Source organism: Heterodontus francisci, chromosome 24 (genome assembly GCF_036365525.1).
Source record: "Heterodontus francisci isolate sHetFra1 chromosome 24, sHetFra1.hap1, whole genome shotgun sequence".
NCBI classification, from domain to species: Eukaryota; Metazoa; Chordata; class Chondrichthyes; order Heterodontiformes; family Heterodontidae; genus Heterodontus; species Heterodontus francisci.
The window spans coordinates 43,774,765-43,791,656 of NC_090394.1; the positions used below are offsets into that span (position 1 = coordinate 43,774,765).

General features: G+C 43.3%; 1 protein-coding gene across 2 annotated transcripts in view; it reads left to right on the forward strand.

Moving 5' to 3' along the window:
* The window catches only part of LOC137383352 (3-phosphoinositide-dependent protein kinase 1-like), a 98,674-nt gene extending 83,513 nt beyond the window's left edge, over positions 1–15,161 (forward strand). For both annotated transcript variants that reach the window (XM_068056076.1, XM_068056077.1), the window contains 6 exons: positions 1,251–1,347; positions 4,258–4,431; positions 5,120–5,337; positions 5,921–5,978; positions 8,031–8,183; positions 10,359–15,161. In XM_068056076.1, the coding sequence (XP_067912177.1) occupies positions 1,251–1,347; positions 4,258–4,431; positions 5,120–5,337; positions 5,921–5,978; positions 8,031–8,183; positions 10,359–10,472 (814 nt within the window). In that variant the 3' untranslated portion in view covers positions 10,473–15,161. The remainder of the gene's footprint in view (positions 1–1,250; positions 1,348–4,257; positions 4,432–5,119; positions 5,338–5,920; positions 5,979–8,030; positions 8,184–10,358) is intronic.
* Positions 15,162–16,892: the final 1,731 nt, after the last annotated feature.

Genomic DNA, 16,892 nt, shown 5'->3' on the forward strand with positions numbered 1-16,892 from the left:
AGACTGGTATGCTTAGTGCTGTGGTGCAGCATGTTGGGGTACCTGTAAACTGCCTTTCATTACAAATTCTGTACGTTGCCAGCAGAGATAAAACCCATTTTAGAGCTTACCTTTTTACTTAAGTGTTTAAGTAGCAAGTATTGTAACTACTTTTTGAATCTGTGATGCTTATTAAATGCTTTGGTTTATGCAGTGACAGGAAGGCCCCTGACCTTAATGACTTGTTGAAGTTCCTTTAGTCACATGACCCTCAGTTCAGACAGTGAAAATGTGACTTACTGCTTTAAGCCAGTGGAAAGCCCATCATCAGTGAAGCACTGGAGGATTTAAGAAATGACACGTGCAACGATTTCATACCTAGTTTGTTTTTCTCCGATTTCTCTCCTCCCTACAACGTTTGAAGGCATTAGTTCCTTGTTAAAGTACAGTGATACTGTAGAAAGCAATTATTCATCATGTCTGAGCAGACTATTTGGCTATAACAGCATGCCAGCCAGGCACAATATATGCCTTTGCCAGCAAGAGCTATTGGATAGTGATCAGGAGCAACAGTTCTGGTCCATGAGTCCTGAAATCAAGTTGTGTCCTTTCTGCCAACCTAGCTGGGATTAGCTTACTCTACACAAACTGAGGTTCAATCCTGGACCACCCTGGTCTGAGTTTCATTGCACTTAACCAGCTGAGTTATCAAGAATGCCATCCCTTTGCAGTTTATTAACAGCGCTGGTCCCTCTCCTCGCAGCCATGGGGAATGGTTCCATAGACGACAGCCTTCAGTAACTCCCCAAGTAGTCAGCCTTCATGTGTTACCCTAGGTGGCGGTGTTAACGAATGCTTGGTTTGTGGGGAGTGTTGCAGATGAATCTGATCCTGGCCTCACCTGTGCAGTTTTCAATAAGAGTCACAATTTAGCAAATATAGTGCGACCCCTGGCTATCTGTGTCGTGCTTCATCCAGGAACTGAAGCCAATTGTATTCCCCTATCCCAGCACCAACAACAATTGACTAACTTGACTGCAGGTTGAGCTGCCTCATCTGTGAGGCTTTGTGCACCAGTCAGTACGCTGACTCACTGGGTTATGGAACGAGTTATCGTGACCCCAGCCCCCAACCCCGGACCTTGCAGCTACATGTCACCCGTGGAGGTTTTATTCGATTTATTTAAAATTTGATGAGCCTTGTACCTTTTTTTAGTTGTCTATAAGTCTACTTGGTAGTGATTGTTTGCATGATATTTTTTCCTTCCACAGCAATGAATATCTCATATTCCAAAAAATCATTAAACTAGAATATGAATTCCCAGAAAAGTTTTTCCCAAAAGCGAAAGATTTGGTGCAGCAGCTTTTGGTAAGTAATTTTATGTCTCTGTTCCCCAGCCTGTGCTGCAGACAAGTTCCTGGCCAACTCCAACCAATTGTACTCCCAGGTTTTCATTGAATAACCAATCTTAAATTTTTTTTTTAATTCATTCATGAGATATAGGCGTCACTGGCCAGGCCAGCATTTATTGCCCATCCCTAATTGCCCTTGAGGAGGTGGTAGTGAGCTGCCTTCTTGAACCGCTGCAGTCCATTTGGGGTAGGTATACCCACACAGTGCTGTTAGGAAGGGAGTTCCAGGATTTTGACCCAGCGACAGTGAAGGAACGGCGATATAGTTCCAAGTCAGAATGGTGTGTGACTTGGAGGGGAACTTGCAGGTGGTGGTGTTCCCATGTATTTGCTGCCCTTGTCCTTCTAGTTGCTTGACTAGGACAGCTCTGCCAACTTTGGCACAAGCCCCCAGATGTTAGTAAGGAGGACTTTGCAGGGTCGACGGGGCTGGGTTTGCCGTTGTAGTTTCCGTTGCCTGGGTCGATGCTGGGTGGTCCGTCCGGTTTCATTCCTTTTTATTGACTTCGTAGCGGTTAGGTACAACTGAGTTTGCTAGGCCATTTCAGAGGGCATGAAGAGTTAACCACATTGCTGTGGGTCTGGAGTCACATGTAGGCCAGACCAGGTAATGACAGCAGATTTCCTTCCCTAAAGGACATTAGTGAACCAGATGGGTTTTTACAACAATCGACAATGGCCATCATTAGACTAGCTTTAATTCCAGATTTTTATTAATTGAATTCAAATTCCACCTTCTGTTGTGGTGGGATTCAAACCCATGTCCCCAGAGAAATACCCTGGGTCTCTGGGTTACTAGTCCAGTGATAATACCACTACACCACCGCCTACCCGAAAACTAAAAACTAAAGTTGCAATGTGAGACGCTGCATCAGTGTGCACTGGTCCAGTTGATGCCCAGCTCTAATCCCTCTTAACCTGAAGACCACACTTGGATTTAGCTCCTTGTGAGAGTGACAGATAATTAAAACAATCATTTTCTGTGCAATACTTAGTTACTGGTTGATGTTTTGAGAATCTGCACAAAGCTCATGGCACTGATGTATCTGATGCATTGTATGTACAGATGCCATGCTCCAAATCATGGGGAGTTTGGAATTCCCAAATAACACTTTAAAAGGTTAAAAGATTTTTTTATGCAGGGATCCTTTATCCAACTGACATGCTTTCTAATTTTATAGTGGTCATGGGAGAGAAACCCACCCTCACTGCTTTTGGGGTCCAGCTCTGAAATTTTAAACCCATGTATGCAGTTCCCTTGCTTCTGATTCACTTTTGCTGCTGACTGGATTGTAAAAATTTCTCAGCATTAGCTCGCCTTATTCTGCATATGGATGACCATATACATGTTTATTTACATCTGGTCTGTTTATTTTGTCTTGAACTCTAGAATTGTGTGACAAAATGAATGTTAAGCAAAGCATCTACGACTGCAGTATAAATGCAGGCTCTGCTAGTTTACTGCTCATTTGCTGTGATCTTAGTTTTGTTACTTGGATGAGCTGTAGATTATTGGATTAGGCAAGGGGCCGGCAACCTTTTTTAATTGAAGAGCCTTTTTAAAAAAAAAAAATTACCTAAAATAAAAATTGTAGGGAGACAAATATGAAAATTTGGCATTTCTAACCAAATACATGGTAAATGACCAAGTGTCTCTAGTAGAATGCATAATTTGCATATATATTACATAAATTCCATACATGTATTTTATTCAGTGCAAATCAAAATTAAAATCGAACTATGAATTATATTTTTTGGCATTTTTGCGTCTTGATTTTTTTCTGCGTATCTCCAGTATATGCATGTTCGGGCTTTATCATCAATTGCATGCATTATATATAAGCATATTCAGAAAAAATGTAAGAACAGTGAACCATATTAATTTAATGGAAAAACAATATGGTTGAATAAACAAATTTACATATAAAACTTTTTTTGTTTGTATAACAGATCTTGTGATCAATGGAATTTTTTTAACTAAAATGTTGTCAGTAAAGTCGTCTTGAAAACTAATGTGTAGAATTAAGACAAATGTTTACAGCTATTCATTCTCATGATGAATGTTTCTAATAGCTCATTCTGAATACATCATCATCTCAACTACATTAGAAACAATGGTCAGAACCATACGAACTGTTCCTTGAGCCAAAGGCATTGTCTGTAACCATGGTGTAGCTATACCTCTCGAGCAGGTTTATTTAGAGCGTGATGATGATTTTCGTTAAAATAGTAATTTGAAACTGTAACGTGCAACATAATTAGCCTTAATCCCCACAATAAAACCATAGCTCGTACTTTTCATGATTTAAATTTTTTAGGCTTTTTTGATAATGCGATCCAACTGGAAAAGATTGAGAGTCATAAATGAGATGTTAGCTAGCTGCAGGATGCCAATCGCTGGGTTAATTGCCTCATGGCATTTCTCAGTTGGTAGTGCACTTGCCTGAGGCACAGTCACGGGTTTGCACCTCACTCCAGGATTTGTATGTTCTAATCTAGGCCAAGACTTCAGTGCAGTACTGCAGGACTGTTATGGGTGCTGTCTTTCAGATAGCAAGATAAAGACCCCATCTACATGTTCAAGTGGATGTAAAAGATTCCGTGGCACTATTCAAAGAACTGGGATGTTCTCTTGTCTTAGTCAACACTCCACCAGCAGCAGAACAGATTAACTGGTCATTCATCTGATTGCTGTTTGTGTGACATGGCTAGTGAATTCACTCACCTTTGGGAGAATTTAAACTCTTTTATTATAACATCAACTAAATTAGTGGGTGAAGAGGGTAATGGAATAAACATCAGAGCTCCAAACTATTTGGGTATTGCCTGTAATGCCAAGATTGTTTTCCCTACTCCTACATTCTAGGTGTTCGAACACACCAAGCGCCTAGGCTGTGAAGAACTGGGAGGTTATGGACTCCTCAAAGCCCATCCATTCTTTGAACCTGTTACCTGGGAGAATCTGCACCTTCAGATCCCTCCAAAACTCACAGCGTATCTCCCGGCAATGTCTGAGGACGACGAGGATTGTTACGGCAATGTGAGTACTCATACCGTTGTTCCAAACTGCTTTTACCTTTTTATTGTCTTGTTTTGGTTATGCTTCTGTTGCTTATTTTTAAATGAATCCTGCTGATTACACTGGACTGTGTTCTCCTCCTCCCTATTTCTGTGTGCCTGGGCTTCGATATCAGAATTAGACTGAGAAATCTCTTCCAGCCATAACACCAAGCACAGCCCCTCTGTTTCTTTGGCAGTGATGACCTCTGCAATGAATGAGGCTGATCTTTCAATTATTGCATCCATGCCCTTTCTGATTCCCAAAACAGTTTGTTTTGCTACCTTACTCTCTTCCAAAGCCTTCTATGACTCTTTGGTCGTGTTATGTGGATACATGCAGGAAGGAAATCATACTATGGCAGAAATTACAGCACAACAGACCTTCATTTAGCCTCTCAAATCTACCTCTACCAAAGCTCTCTGCTCTAATTCTCCATTCTTCTGCCTTTTCTCTTCCTTCAAATCCTTATCCGTTTTATTCCCCTTCCTTTTGGTTAGGTAACTTTTTTTTACATTCTCCCTGCCCAACCCTCTCAAATGTTTCCTCCTGTCTTACTCATCTGCTTTTCTGCTCTCTGTTAGAATACTTTGTGAGAGCATTCTCGAAATACAAGTTATTAAGCTGACACCTTTCCTTTCTCTCCCGACTACTCGGTGACTGGCTGCAGTATGATGACCTCCTCAGCCAGTTTGGTTGCATGCAGGTGGCTCCCTCCAGCTCGTCACAGTCACTGTCTACACCTGAGCCCAGCCCCCCCCAGAGGTCAGGCAGTAACATTGAGCAGTATGTCCACGACCTCAATGACAATTCGTTCGAGCTGGATCTTCAGTTTACAGATGAGGATAAACGGCTGCTGCTTGAGAAACAAGCCAACAGAAATCCCTGGTAAGCTGAATCAACATGTTTATTGTTCACCACTTCCCTTTGTGCTGGGCCACTTCCCAAATACACGACACCTACAACTGGAGCCCCTGTAACTCCAGATCGTACACTGCTTTCAAAGGTGCTGTCTGGTGTCCTTGTTAATGCCCTTCCTTCCTCCAGAACCATTACAAGTCCAATTCACTGCCCATTGGCCCTATGGCTGTTTATGGCCTGTTGCTGATAAACTATCATATTGGTGATTTCAGCTGTTTCTTGGCTTACTCCAATGTTACTGTCACTGCATTAAAAAAACACATTCTGCAATGATAGTACTGTCTTCAACTGGATATTTGACACTTGTCTTCTTAAAGTTGGGATTGCAGGCCCAAGGAAGTGTCAGTATTTACAGGGGGCTCGCCAGGATTTGTTGATATATACAGGAGGTATCGGAAGTAAGCTGGTGCATGCTGGGGGTCTCTCCTCCCTTCTCCCCATCTCCAACACAACATTTCACAACTGGTAGAACGTTGTTGGCTGCTTACCTGTTCTGCATTTTGTTTATGAATCTGCACAGTACCAGTAACACTTGCATTTTATTTTTCAGGCACCAGTTTGTAGAGAACAATTTAATCCTGAAGATGGGTCCAGTCGATAAGAGAAAGGTATGTTGTATTTTCCATTGATGTGTAAGAGAGTCTGGCACCTATTGCATGTTGTAGTGTTTTGGGAGGAAAAGCTGTGATCTGACCAACTGCTCAGTGTCTGCTTTTGTCTCTGGGCCCCTGGTGTCCTGGTCCCCAGAGTAGCTCTTCCTTACCTAGTGGGAAACTTCACAAATGTAAGCTGTGACTTCCCAGGAAGGGGAGAGTCTCCTTTTTAGGTTACTGTTCTGTCTTGGCTCAGCATGGTCCTGGGGTGGTGTGGGTCATCAGCTGGTGCTGTATGACCCAGGAAAGACTGAGGAGCAGCTGAACCTTGGGATTGGTTTTTGAAGAAGTGTCAATACTGACAGTAATAGATATAGCACCTTTACAGTACTGAACACCTCAAGGCACTTCTGGGCAATTCAGTGAAGAGCACAGGAAAAGTTAAGAGACTAGAAGTAGTGGGCCTGGTTTCTCCCTGGTGGCGGAGTTGCTAATTGCATTCTTTAGTGTGCAGCTGAGCTAGGCTGTGTCAGCTTCGATCACTGGCCTATACAGAGTTAGCTCATTTTAGCCTGAGTAACAGGGGTTCTACAGTTACCCTTCAAACACTCGGGCGAAGGAGGAGAAAAATCAGCCAGGCCCTTGCTCCTGACTGTCATGTGCTGATATGGGTTTGTCTGGATCTTGAGTGAGGAAAGGTTTGTCATTGCAGTGACACTCCATGTCCATGTACCCTGCCAACACTGTCGAGGTTTACTAAAGCTGGCCAAATCAGAGGGCTGTTGTGGAACGACATTTCACAATTCACAGCCTTCAGGTGAGGAGGGGAGGACTGTTAATCGACCCTGACAAACTGATGTCACTGGACTGCCGCAAGACTGTTAAACTGCATTACCAGGAGTGCAGAACTGTTTGTTGTATTTGTTGGTGATGCTGCAGGTAGTGCTACTCAGCCTGTAAATCTGAATGGATTCATGGCAAGATCTGACTGCTCCGTTCTGCTCTCCTGCCTGGTTCTAAATTCTTAAGGTTCACTTCAGGGCTTGAGCCCACAGTCTAGGCTGACATTCAAGTGCCCCACTGTCAGAAGTGCTGCACTGTTGGAGGCTAATGGAATGCTGGCCTTTACATCTAGAGGACGAGAATACGAAAGGCTGAAAGTTATACTACAGCTATGCAAAGTCTTGGTTAGACTACACCTGGAGCGCTGTGGGCAGTTCTGGACGCTATCTTTGGACAAATATATTAGCCTTGGAGTGCAGTTTTGATTTACAAGAATGATACCTGAACTCCAAGAGTTAAATTACGATTAGAGATTACACATTGTATTCCCAGCAATTTAGAAGATGTAAGGGGTGACTCAATCAAATTTTAATATCGTAAGATTCAAGCTACCTGATAGGGTAGGTAGAGAGATTGACTCACTGTCGTAGGGTAGTTATGTAGAGAGAGAGAGAGGGTGGGGACTCTCGAAGGGTAGATACGTAGAGAGAGGGGGGACGGGGGACTCTGGCGGGGACAATGTAAGACTAGGTGATAGAGCCAGAAGTAAGAGCCAGGCTTTTCAGGAGTGTAGTTAGTGTATGGTGGTACAAAAAGTAGTAGAAGTTTGGCCTCAAATGCTTTATGTTGGCCTGTGCTGTGGTGATAATAAAGGGGGTTGAGGTTAGAATGGTCTCTGCTGGAATGGGAAGTAAAGGTCTTTTCGGCGAAGGAAATGAAATAAATACTTGGATGCACTCAAAGTCCGTCAGCATCTTAAAGGGAAGAGGAATTGGTATATCGTCAGCACTCAGTTCGAGGGACCTGGTGAAATACTGGTGAATATTCTAATGACCGGCGCACAGCCCCCCAGGAAAGTTGATAACTGCTAATGCTCCACCATTCAGTTAACGCCATGTTGGGTGGGACTGCCGGACGGGCTCTGAACTGGAGACGTGTTGGGTTTGTATCCATTATTTGCTACAGTAATCCTGATCTGGCTGTGCTAGTGCCCAGTTCCAGGCCTGCTTTGTGTTGATATAGAAAGAACCTGTTGCTTTAATTGCTCACTTGTCGGTTGCGCAGGGTCTGTTTGCACGGCGCCGACAGTTACTGCTGACTGAGGGCCCCCACCTCTATTACGTGGATCCCGTCAACAAGGTTCTGAAAGGGGAAATTCCATGGTCACAGGAGCTGCGTCCAGAAGCCAAGAACTTCAAAACCTTTTTTGTTCATACTGTAAGTCTGTTAATGGCACAATTGCTCTGTGCATGAGAGTCTGTATCCAATATAAAATTACCCAATTTGTGGTTGAAGATCAGCTGCCAATGCTTCAAAATTAGACTGTGGCATTTTTACTCTATATCAGTGCAACGTGTGTTTTTGAGTTGAGGTGCATTTTACTATCCAAGATGATATTTGTGCACATCAGCCTCCTTCTTGAGCTGCTATTACATTGCGCTCAGTGCTGATGTAGTGCCATCCCCGTGCTAGCAGCTTATGCAGCTAGCAGCAAAACCCAAGTTACCTTGCTAGATTGGCTAAGGCCCCTGGAATGCATGAGACCCAGCAGTAAGGAAGCAGCAGCAGAGGTGATATAAAAGCAGTTTTAAACTGGCTGGTTTTGGTTTGCAGTTTGGGTGACTCAAGGCAGCAAGGTCCTGTGTCATCTTCCAAAATTCTGTAGACTCTGGAACAGTTTCTACAGATTGGAGGGTGGCAAATGAACCTCACTATTTAGAAAAGGAGGGAGAGAAAAAACGGAATTACAGACTAGTTAGCCTTGCATCATTAGTGGGGAAAATGCTAGAGTCTATTATACAGGATGTGGTAGCAGAACACCTGGAAAGCATAAACGGATTGGACAAAGTCAGCATGGGTTTGCGGAAGGGAAATCATGCTTAACAAATCTTCTGGAGTTCTTTGAGGATGTAACTAGTAGAATTAAAAGAGGAGAACCAGTGGATGTGGTGTATTTGGATTTTCAGAAGGCTTTTGATGAGGTCCCACATAAGAAGTTAGTTTGCATAATTAAAGCACATGGGATTGAGGGTAATGTATTGGATTGACAATTGGTTGATAGACAGGAAAAGAGAGTTGGGATAAACAGGTCTTTTTCTGGGTGGCAGGCAGTGACCAGTGGAGTACCACGGGGATCAGTGCTTGGAGTCCCAGCCGTTCAGAATATACATTAATGACTTGGGTGAGGGAACTAAATGTAACAGTTCCAAGTTTGCAGACGACACAAAGCTTGGTGGGGGGGGGGGGAAATGTGAGCTGTGAGGAGGATGCAAAGAGGCTCCAATGTGATTTGGACAAGTTGGGTGAGTGGGCAAATGCATGGCAGATGCAGTATAATGTGGATAAATGTGAGGTTATTCACCTTGGTTGTAAAAACAGAGGGGCACATTATTATCTGAATTGTGATTGATTGGGTAAAGGGGAGGTGCAACGAGACCTGGGTGTCCTTGCACACCAGTCGCTGAAAGCAAGCATTCAGATGCATCAAGCAGTTAGGAAGGCGAATGGTGTGATGGCCTTCATTGTAAGAGGATTTGAGTACAGGAGCAAGGATGTCTTACTGCAGTTATACAAGACCTTGGTGAGACCACATCTGGAGAATTGTGTGCAGTTTTGGTCTGCTTATCTGAGGAAGGATGTTCTTGCCAGGGAGGGAGTGCAAAGATGATTTACTAGGCAGGATTGACGTATGAGAAGAGGTTGGGTCGACTAGGCCTATATTCACTGGAGTTTAGAAGAATGAGAGGGGTTCTCGTATAAACCTATAAAATTCTAACAGGACTAGATAGGCTAGATGCAGGGAGGATGGTCCCAATGGCTGGGGATTCCAGAGCCAGAGGTCACAGTCTCAGGATACAGGGTATGCCATTTCGAACCGAGATGAGGAGAAATTTCTTCACTGAAGGTGGTGAACCCGTGGAATTCTCTACCGCAGAAGGCAGTGGAGGCCAAGTCATTAAATGTGTTCAAGAAGGCGATAGGTATATTTCTTAATGCCAAAGGAATCAAGGGATATGGGGAGAAAGCGGGAACGGGGTACTGAATTAGACTATCAGCTATGATCTTTTTTGAATGGCGAAGCAGGCCCGAAGGGCTGAATGGCCTACTCCTATTTTTTATGCTTCTATGTGTGGAACTGTGGCAGGAATGGGCCCGGCTCAGCCTCTGTTCTGTACTGCACTGTGTTGGTGCTCTGGGAATGCTTCTGTGTAAAGCATTCTGATCCCAGCTGTTAGTACTTCGTAGAGTGAAAATAAGGGCACTAGGAGGATGTTTTGAGTTCTCGCTCTCCCTCAGATGTGTGCAAGAAATGTCTGCCTTTCTAATGTGGCGTGTCAGTGAGCTGCTGTGAGGCTATTGCAGTGTCACTTACTTTGTGGTTTTGTCCTACAGCCTAACCGGACATATTACTTAATGGATCCCAGTGGAAATGCGCACAAATGGTGCAAAAAGATCCAGGAAGTTTGGCGACGGCGGTACCAGAACCAACAGAATGCTGGCATCTAGCAAATTGCAGCTCGCTTATATGGAGAAGCTTCCTCTCAAGCTGCTGAAGCTCCACAGTCAAGTGCCGTAGCACAGCAAAGAAAGCCTTCCCCTCCAGGTCCCCCCTCCCCGCTCCAGATCCCCCTTGTCCCTTCTTTCCCAGTTTAAAAAGAAACAGCCTGTGGCATCCAGATAAATCACTCTATTTGTGTGCGTGGGTTGTGGTGGGGGCAGGCTTGCTCCAACTGTTTCTTCCTTCCTTTCCATGTAATTGGGATTGCGGGTTGCTTTGCCTGCTCTTTGTGCTGCAGGCCTATCAGCATATCGCAAATAGAAGACCCCTTGCCTCTTTGTGTAATGTCTGTTCTTGTTCCAGGTTGCTGAATAATTGATGCTTTTAGGAAAAAATCACGCATTTATAAACTGCTTTAGAGGCAGATTGCAAAACTCAATCCATGCGTGTACTCCGCAACCCCCATTCCAGTTCAGGCAGCCCTCCATTTACATAGGGCCTGATCTTTGTGATATTACGTTTTTTTTTGTTTTACTTTAAATTATTCAAGAGCTGTGTAAATTTCCACTTCTGTTCTTGCTTTCATCTGGACGCTGACTCCTGCAGCATTGCTTTCTCATTTGTATGAATGCCAAGGGTATATAGTGGTACTGAGGAGTCGATGTGCATATAAACACACTTAAAAACAGAAGGAAATCCTTTATTTATGTGGTGACTTGCTTTTCCAGAGTGAAGCTGTTGTTGATCTAACTGTACAGCCCTAACACTCTAAGTTGGTTATGGTTGATCAAGCTACACACTCAAAACAGATGAAGTTTTGTAATTAATTGACCTGTTCTTATGGAGCCAGCCTTGTGTGCTGCGATAGAATTGTGTACATGACTTGTTTTATATAATTGTTCAGCTGTTCTAATTCAGTTCTACAGCAGGCTGCTGTTAAGTTGTTGCCTATAACCAAAAGGATTGAAATGAATTTTTGGTCTTGGGCAGTTGGTGCATTTTGCTTGGCTGAAGATGTTGATCTGAACAAGCTGGGGTTCATCACTGTGCAAAGCACTGAATTAACTCATGCTTAAACCAGCAAGTTATTTTGCTGCTTCCCTCTTCCCTTAAATGATTGAAGTATCTAAAACCATTTCAGTGATGGTGCAATACTCACTCACATTTATACTTGCTCTGGTCTAGATTTCAGTCATGGAGTCAAGCTTGTAAGAGTCTGGAAGTGGTTTGTGCAACCAGATGTCACTTTGCAAGCTGGGGTGCTTTGTTTTCCACTGTGACTCCAATGACTGCACAGGACACGTGCCCAGGGTCTGCCTTTAACCATTGGTCTCTGGCCAAGGGGACAGAGTGTGAAGGCAGCAGGGATTGAGGTACTTGGCTGTGCTCAATGCTGCACACTCATACATGTGACTGGATTTGAAAGTACCCAGTCTGCTGTTATGTAACTTTTGTAATTTTGTGTGTGTATGTATGTATATGTGTGTGTGTTTGCAGTAGAAGGGTTTGCATTGGGAGGGTTAAAATTACGCCTGGTACTTGTGTAACCACAGTGAGACACTTCTGGGACTCTCCCTGTGTGTGCAAACAAAATTGTCGTCGGGGAAGAAGAGGAGAAATCCATTCAAAGCAACAAAAATAATAGCTTGCCAGGGCTGTTCCAATGCTTCACCTGTGGGCAGCTGAGCCACACAGACCCAGAGGCCCCTTGGTCAATCGTTAGCAGTAAGGGTAACAGTTGGCCTTTGCATCCTGGGGTTGGCGAGGGACAAATTCAGCCCAGCTCCTTCCTCCTGATATCCAGTGAACCCCTGTGGGCAAAATGTTTGGATATTTGGGGAGAATAGGTTAGGACACGGGTGTAGCCCTGCTCAGCATGAATTGCCCACTGGCACACTGTCTGGTCACCCGTACAGAATAGCCACACGGGCAAGGGCTGAGAGAATGGTCACAGCCCATCAAACCAAACTCAATCATAATCCATCCCCTTGGGCAGGGGAGCAACTAGCACTGCTAATCTGTAACGGCAAGTTCATGAACATGTCATGGGGCAGTGCAATGCTTAAAGACTGGAGGCTTTCACCAACTGGATGGTGACATATATTTAATATAACAGTGACATACTGTCTAAAATAGAAACTGCCCACTACACCACAGAGCCATTCACAGACAAAACTCAATTGTAAAAGTGACTTGCATAAAATGTGATTTTTGGAAAACATGCAGCAAAACTCCATGTTTAGTGTGTTTTATTATTTTCCATCCTTGATTTTTTTTAATAGTCTAAGCAGCCCTTGATCTGTGTGGATCGATCAGTCTGGGTCTCTGGGGAATTGCTGACTTGCAGGGTGAGCTCAGACCCCTCGTACCTAGGGCTGTGCCCATCGGCCACTTGTGTTCAGCAGGATGAGCACTGCAGGATCTGACTTGTGGTTTTTGATACATCCAGAAGATGGCTGAAAGAGCGGCCTTCAGTCAGCCTTCCAGTGATCCTCTAACAGCAGTATAACCCTTGTTACAATGAAGGGTTAGGGCCCAGCACTAGGTTGCAACTGCTGGGATAAAAACCACCTGTTACAGCAAACTGTCATTTTGTCACTTTCCCCTTTTCACCTTAGTACATCAGGTGAAACTACTGACTCTGAACCCGGAAATGATGGCTTGTGCTGTCACAGAATGGCCTCATGTTCTCTGTTGTACCTGCCAGTATTATGCCAGCTTTACCTTCTCTACTGTCAGTATCTTCACCTCCTCCCAGCCAATTTTGTCCAGGTTGAAGAGCCCCCTTCGATAGGTCTTAAACTTATTAATGGATCAGGAGTTAACCAGGTTTTGTTTTTGTAGATCTTGGGTTTTGATCCCTGTTAAACCTTAAAAGCTTTGGTAGGAGAACCTGCTCTCCAAGCCCCCATAGACAGCATGAGCTGGTCCACAGGAAATATTTGCTCTGTGGTCACAGCATTTGTTTTGAAAGATCAATGATTGAGAACTTGCTTTTAACGGTTGACGACAGTGCTTGCTGTGAGAGTGTAAAACTTACGGGTCTCTTTCATCTATCGAAGATTATTATTGTACATGTGGAAGGTGACAAGACTTCAAGAGGGTAGAACTCAGAAAAACAAGCAGGACAGTGATGCAGATTTTGCAGTTGAGTGAAGATGGGTAAGTGTCAGAGACCAGCTGATAACCCATGCATTGGCTCTGTCTCTGCACTCAAATAGGACTCCTTGTTGCAATGGTGGGGACTCGGCTATCTTTTGATGGGTCTTGTGAGCTGCCTGTGCATTGTCAGCCCCATAACGGCACTGGGTGAGAAAGTAAACGGAGTGGGACAACAGGAGTCAAGTATCACATCCTCTCCCAAGAACATAGCAGCATTAAAGCGTCATAGGTTTAACACTTTGTTACTTGGTGCGTACAGTTTGTGATCAACCAATGCCAATCATTGCAGCAGTATTTCCTGCCCTTGTGTATTCTTTTGGTGGGAATGTAAGTTGAGAAATTGATTATACTGTTCTGCATGATATGGAGGTGTAGTTTATGGATTTACTGTACAAAACACCAGTCTGAGTGTTTGCTTATGACTATACTGCATCCAGGGCTTGCTGCCTTAATCTGGGAATCTTTTCCAAGTCTGCTGTCTGAGCACGTGTTTCTTTGTATACGATATGCATTTTTTATGTAAATTCATGTGTAGTGCTTCACCGTGTTTGTATAAATCTGATGCACTTAAGACTCACCTACAGTCCAGTGAAAACTGAGCAAACTTCAATCTTGGAACTTTACAGCTAGTGCTCTGTCAGCGAGCAAGTGCGGATTGTTTAGTAAAATTCACCACTCCCATTCCTTCCCAACCCAACAACATCTCAACCTCATCATGTATAATTGCAGCGTTGCTAATTTCTACAGCTGTAATTCTGTATGGTCCTGAAATTAGAGAACACAGCATACATGTGTTTAGTGCATTAGAAGCTTCCCTCCATTATTTTGTTGAAGGCACTAACACCATTCATCTTAAATGGGTGAGCATCTAAATTTTGGAGCGAGGACTTTCAATTAAAGAGCATTTAGCTCATGTACTCTGGTATCCCACACTTTTGATCTCAATTTGTGAGCAGTTAAAGGGGAGGAATTCTCTCTCCCTCCCAATAAAAAGAAACCTTGCCGCTTGCACATTTTGTCCTGGTTGGTAATCATATCGACTGGTCACGTGGTGTAAAGCTACCGACTGGGTTAAAGACAGGTGGCACTGATACACAAGGGCAACGGGCAGAGTAAAACCAGTCTGAAGCAAGTAATGCAATATATTAAATCACAGTTTTTGTTTTATCCTTGTCAGATTACTTACTGGTTAAAGCTAGCCTGTAGTTCAGTCTGTTATTTAAATTCTAATATATGAGTTGCATCTGGAGTTGATTCATGTTCAGGGGCCATGTTGTGTATGTATGTGATGTTCAGCCTTTGAATATGAATAACTATTGTAAACTATAATATTTTGACTTTGTTTCCAGGCTTTTATTATATAAATTTTCTATTTGGTCAATGATTTGAATCATATTCCTCATAATTTAATGAACGTATAATAGTTTCTGAATATTGTGCTTTAGATGGAGCGGAATGATTTGAACTTTCACGTAATGCTCAATAGTTCTGTAATTAAAGCATGTAGGGGTTGTAGGTATAAAACATCAAATCTTTCTCTTGCCTCTTTTTTGAACAGTAATTTGTGTATCACAGTTGGTCATAGTGTTCCTATGTTGCCTCTTGGGGCAGAAAGTTGTGGGTCTGAGCTTCTGTTCTGCTGCAGGTGAAGTGCAGTACTGAGCATTGCCTAGTTGGCATGTAAAAGATAACATGGCATTCTCCATCAACCAGCACCACCAAAACACATTCACTTACATATCTCATTTGCTGATTCTGGGATCCTGCTTGTCTACACAAGTCACTGCACGTCAGAGTAATGATGTGTGTGAAGCACCTTGATTTTTCATGAAGTGATGTGTAAATGTACATCTTTGTCATAAGTATCTTGTTGACATTTCAAAATGTAGAAAGAGTGTCCCAGGTTTTTATTTTAATGCATCAATTTGTCATTCAATATAAAAAACATGCCCAGAGCTGAAAGGATCTTGGCACAGTAAGCAGCTGAACTGCTGGTGTGCTTACTGGGTCATGCGCAGCACTGATGTATGTGTGCTGTTACCTAATTTTAACAAGGCAGCAGTAGCTCTGGACAAGGAAGGGTAAAAATGAGCAAGGTTTCCTGTTCCTGATAGGTGTGTCGTAGCTCCTGCTGGAACGTGTTTGTCAGGCAAGAGCTGGCTCAGGCTTGGCTGCGATCCACTGTTGCCAAGTCAGCATTCTTGGGCAGAATGGCCACTTGGGTGAAGTGCAAAAAACATTGCTGCTACCTCGATGTGAGACATTTCAGAGGAGTGGGTACAAATTCCAGGGGAAAAGGTTACAATAGGTTAATCAAACGTAATCCTGTGGGACAAGCAGAAAGTAGCCCGACGGTTGTGTCTCGTGCTGGAGGTGACGCAGCAGTTGTTACAATGAATGGTGGCACGCAGTTGTGACTATATCATTCTGGAGGTAATGCAGCAGTTGCCACGTTGTGGTTAGACTGTGGAAGTAATGGGCCAAATTTTGCTATAACAATGTCTGGAACTTATTAAAACCTTAAAGAATGAGACACCACATTTGTAATTTTCAGTTGTAAAGTGGTAGTTCTGTAGCAATTAACACTTATCTCATCGCTAAACTGGGATGGTCAAGACTGAACTTTCTGTGCTGAGTTTGGTTTGTACTTATGGGGCCAATGTTTATCTGTTTTGCCTGGACTGCTCCAAAACTAGAGAATGCAAATCCATGGGACTGAACCTCAGCTCAGTCCACGTACGTGAAAGGAAATAAATGAAAAAAATTGCACCTTTGTTACAGCAATAATTGCAATTACAGATACTTATCACGTATTCCACAATTATAAGACTGACAGGTCACAGACCTGGGACATTAACTCTGCTTCTCACTCCACAGACCTGCTGAGTATTTCCAGCACTTTGTTTTCATTAAACATGGGCCCTGTTACATTCTGCTGTGGTTAAGTACCCACAGATCAAAGCCATTATATTTAAGTGGTCAAACCACAACTCAATTACTCTTCTGTCCTGGTCACCTATTCAAACCGTGGAGGTGCTACCAAGAATAGTCATGAGACCAAAACTTGTGTCCTTAGTGACTCAGCCCTAAGAAGCACATTCTTCCCGTTTTTAAGACCATCTCTCCCAGTGGTTGTCTTGAGTTATTTTCTTTTCAGTAATATCAAAAGTGTGAAAGAAATGTACTTCATGTTGGTATTTGGAAAAATAATGTTGCATTTGTATAACGCCTTAGCAAGTTGCTGAAAGGTTTGTCTGATTACTTTA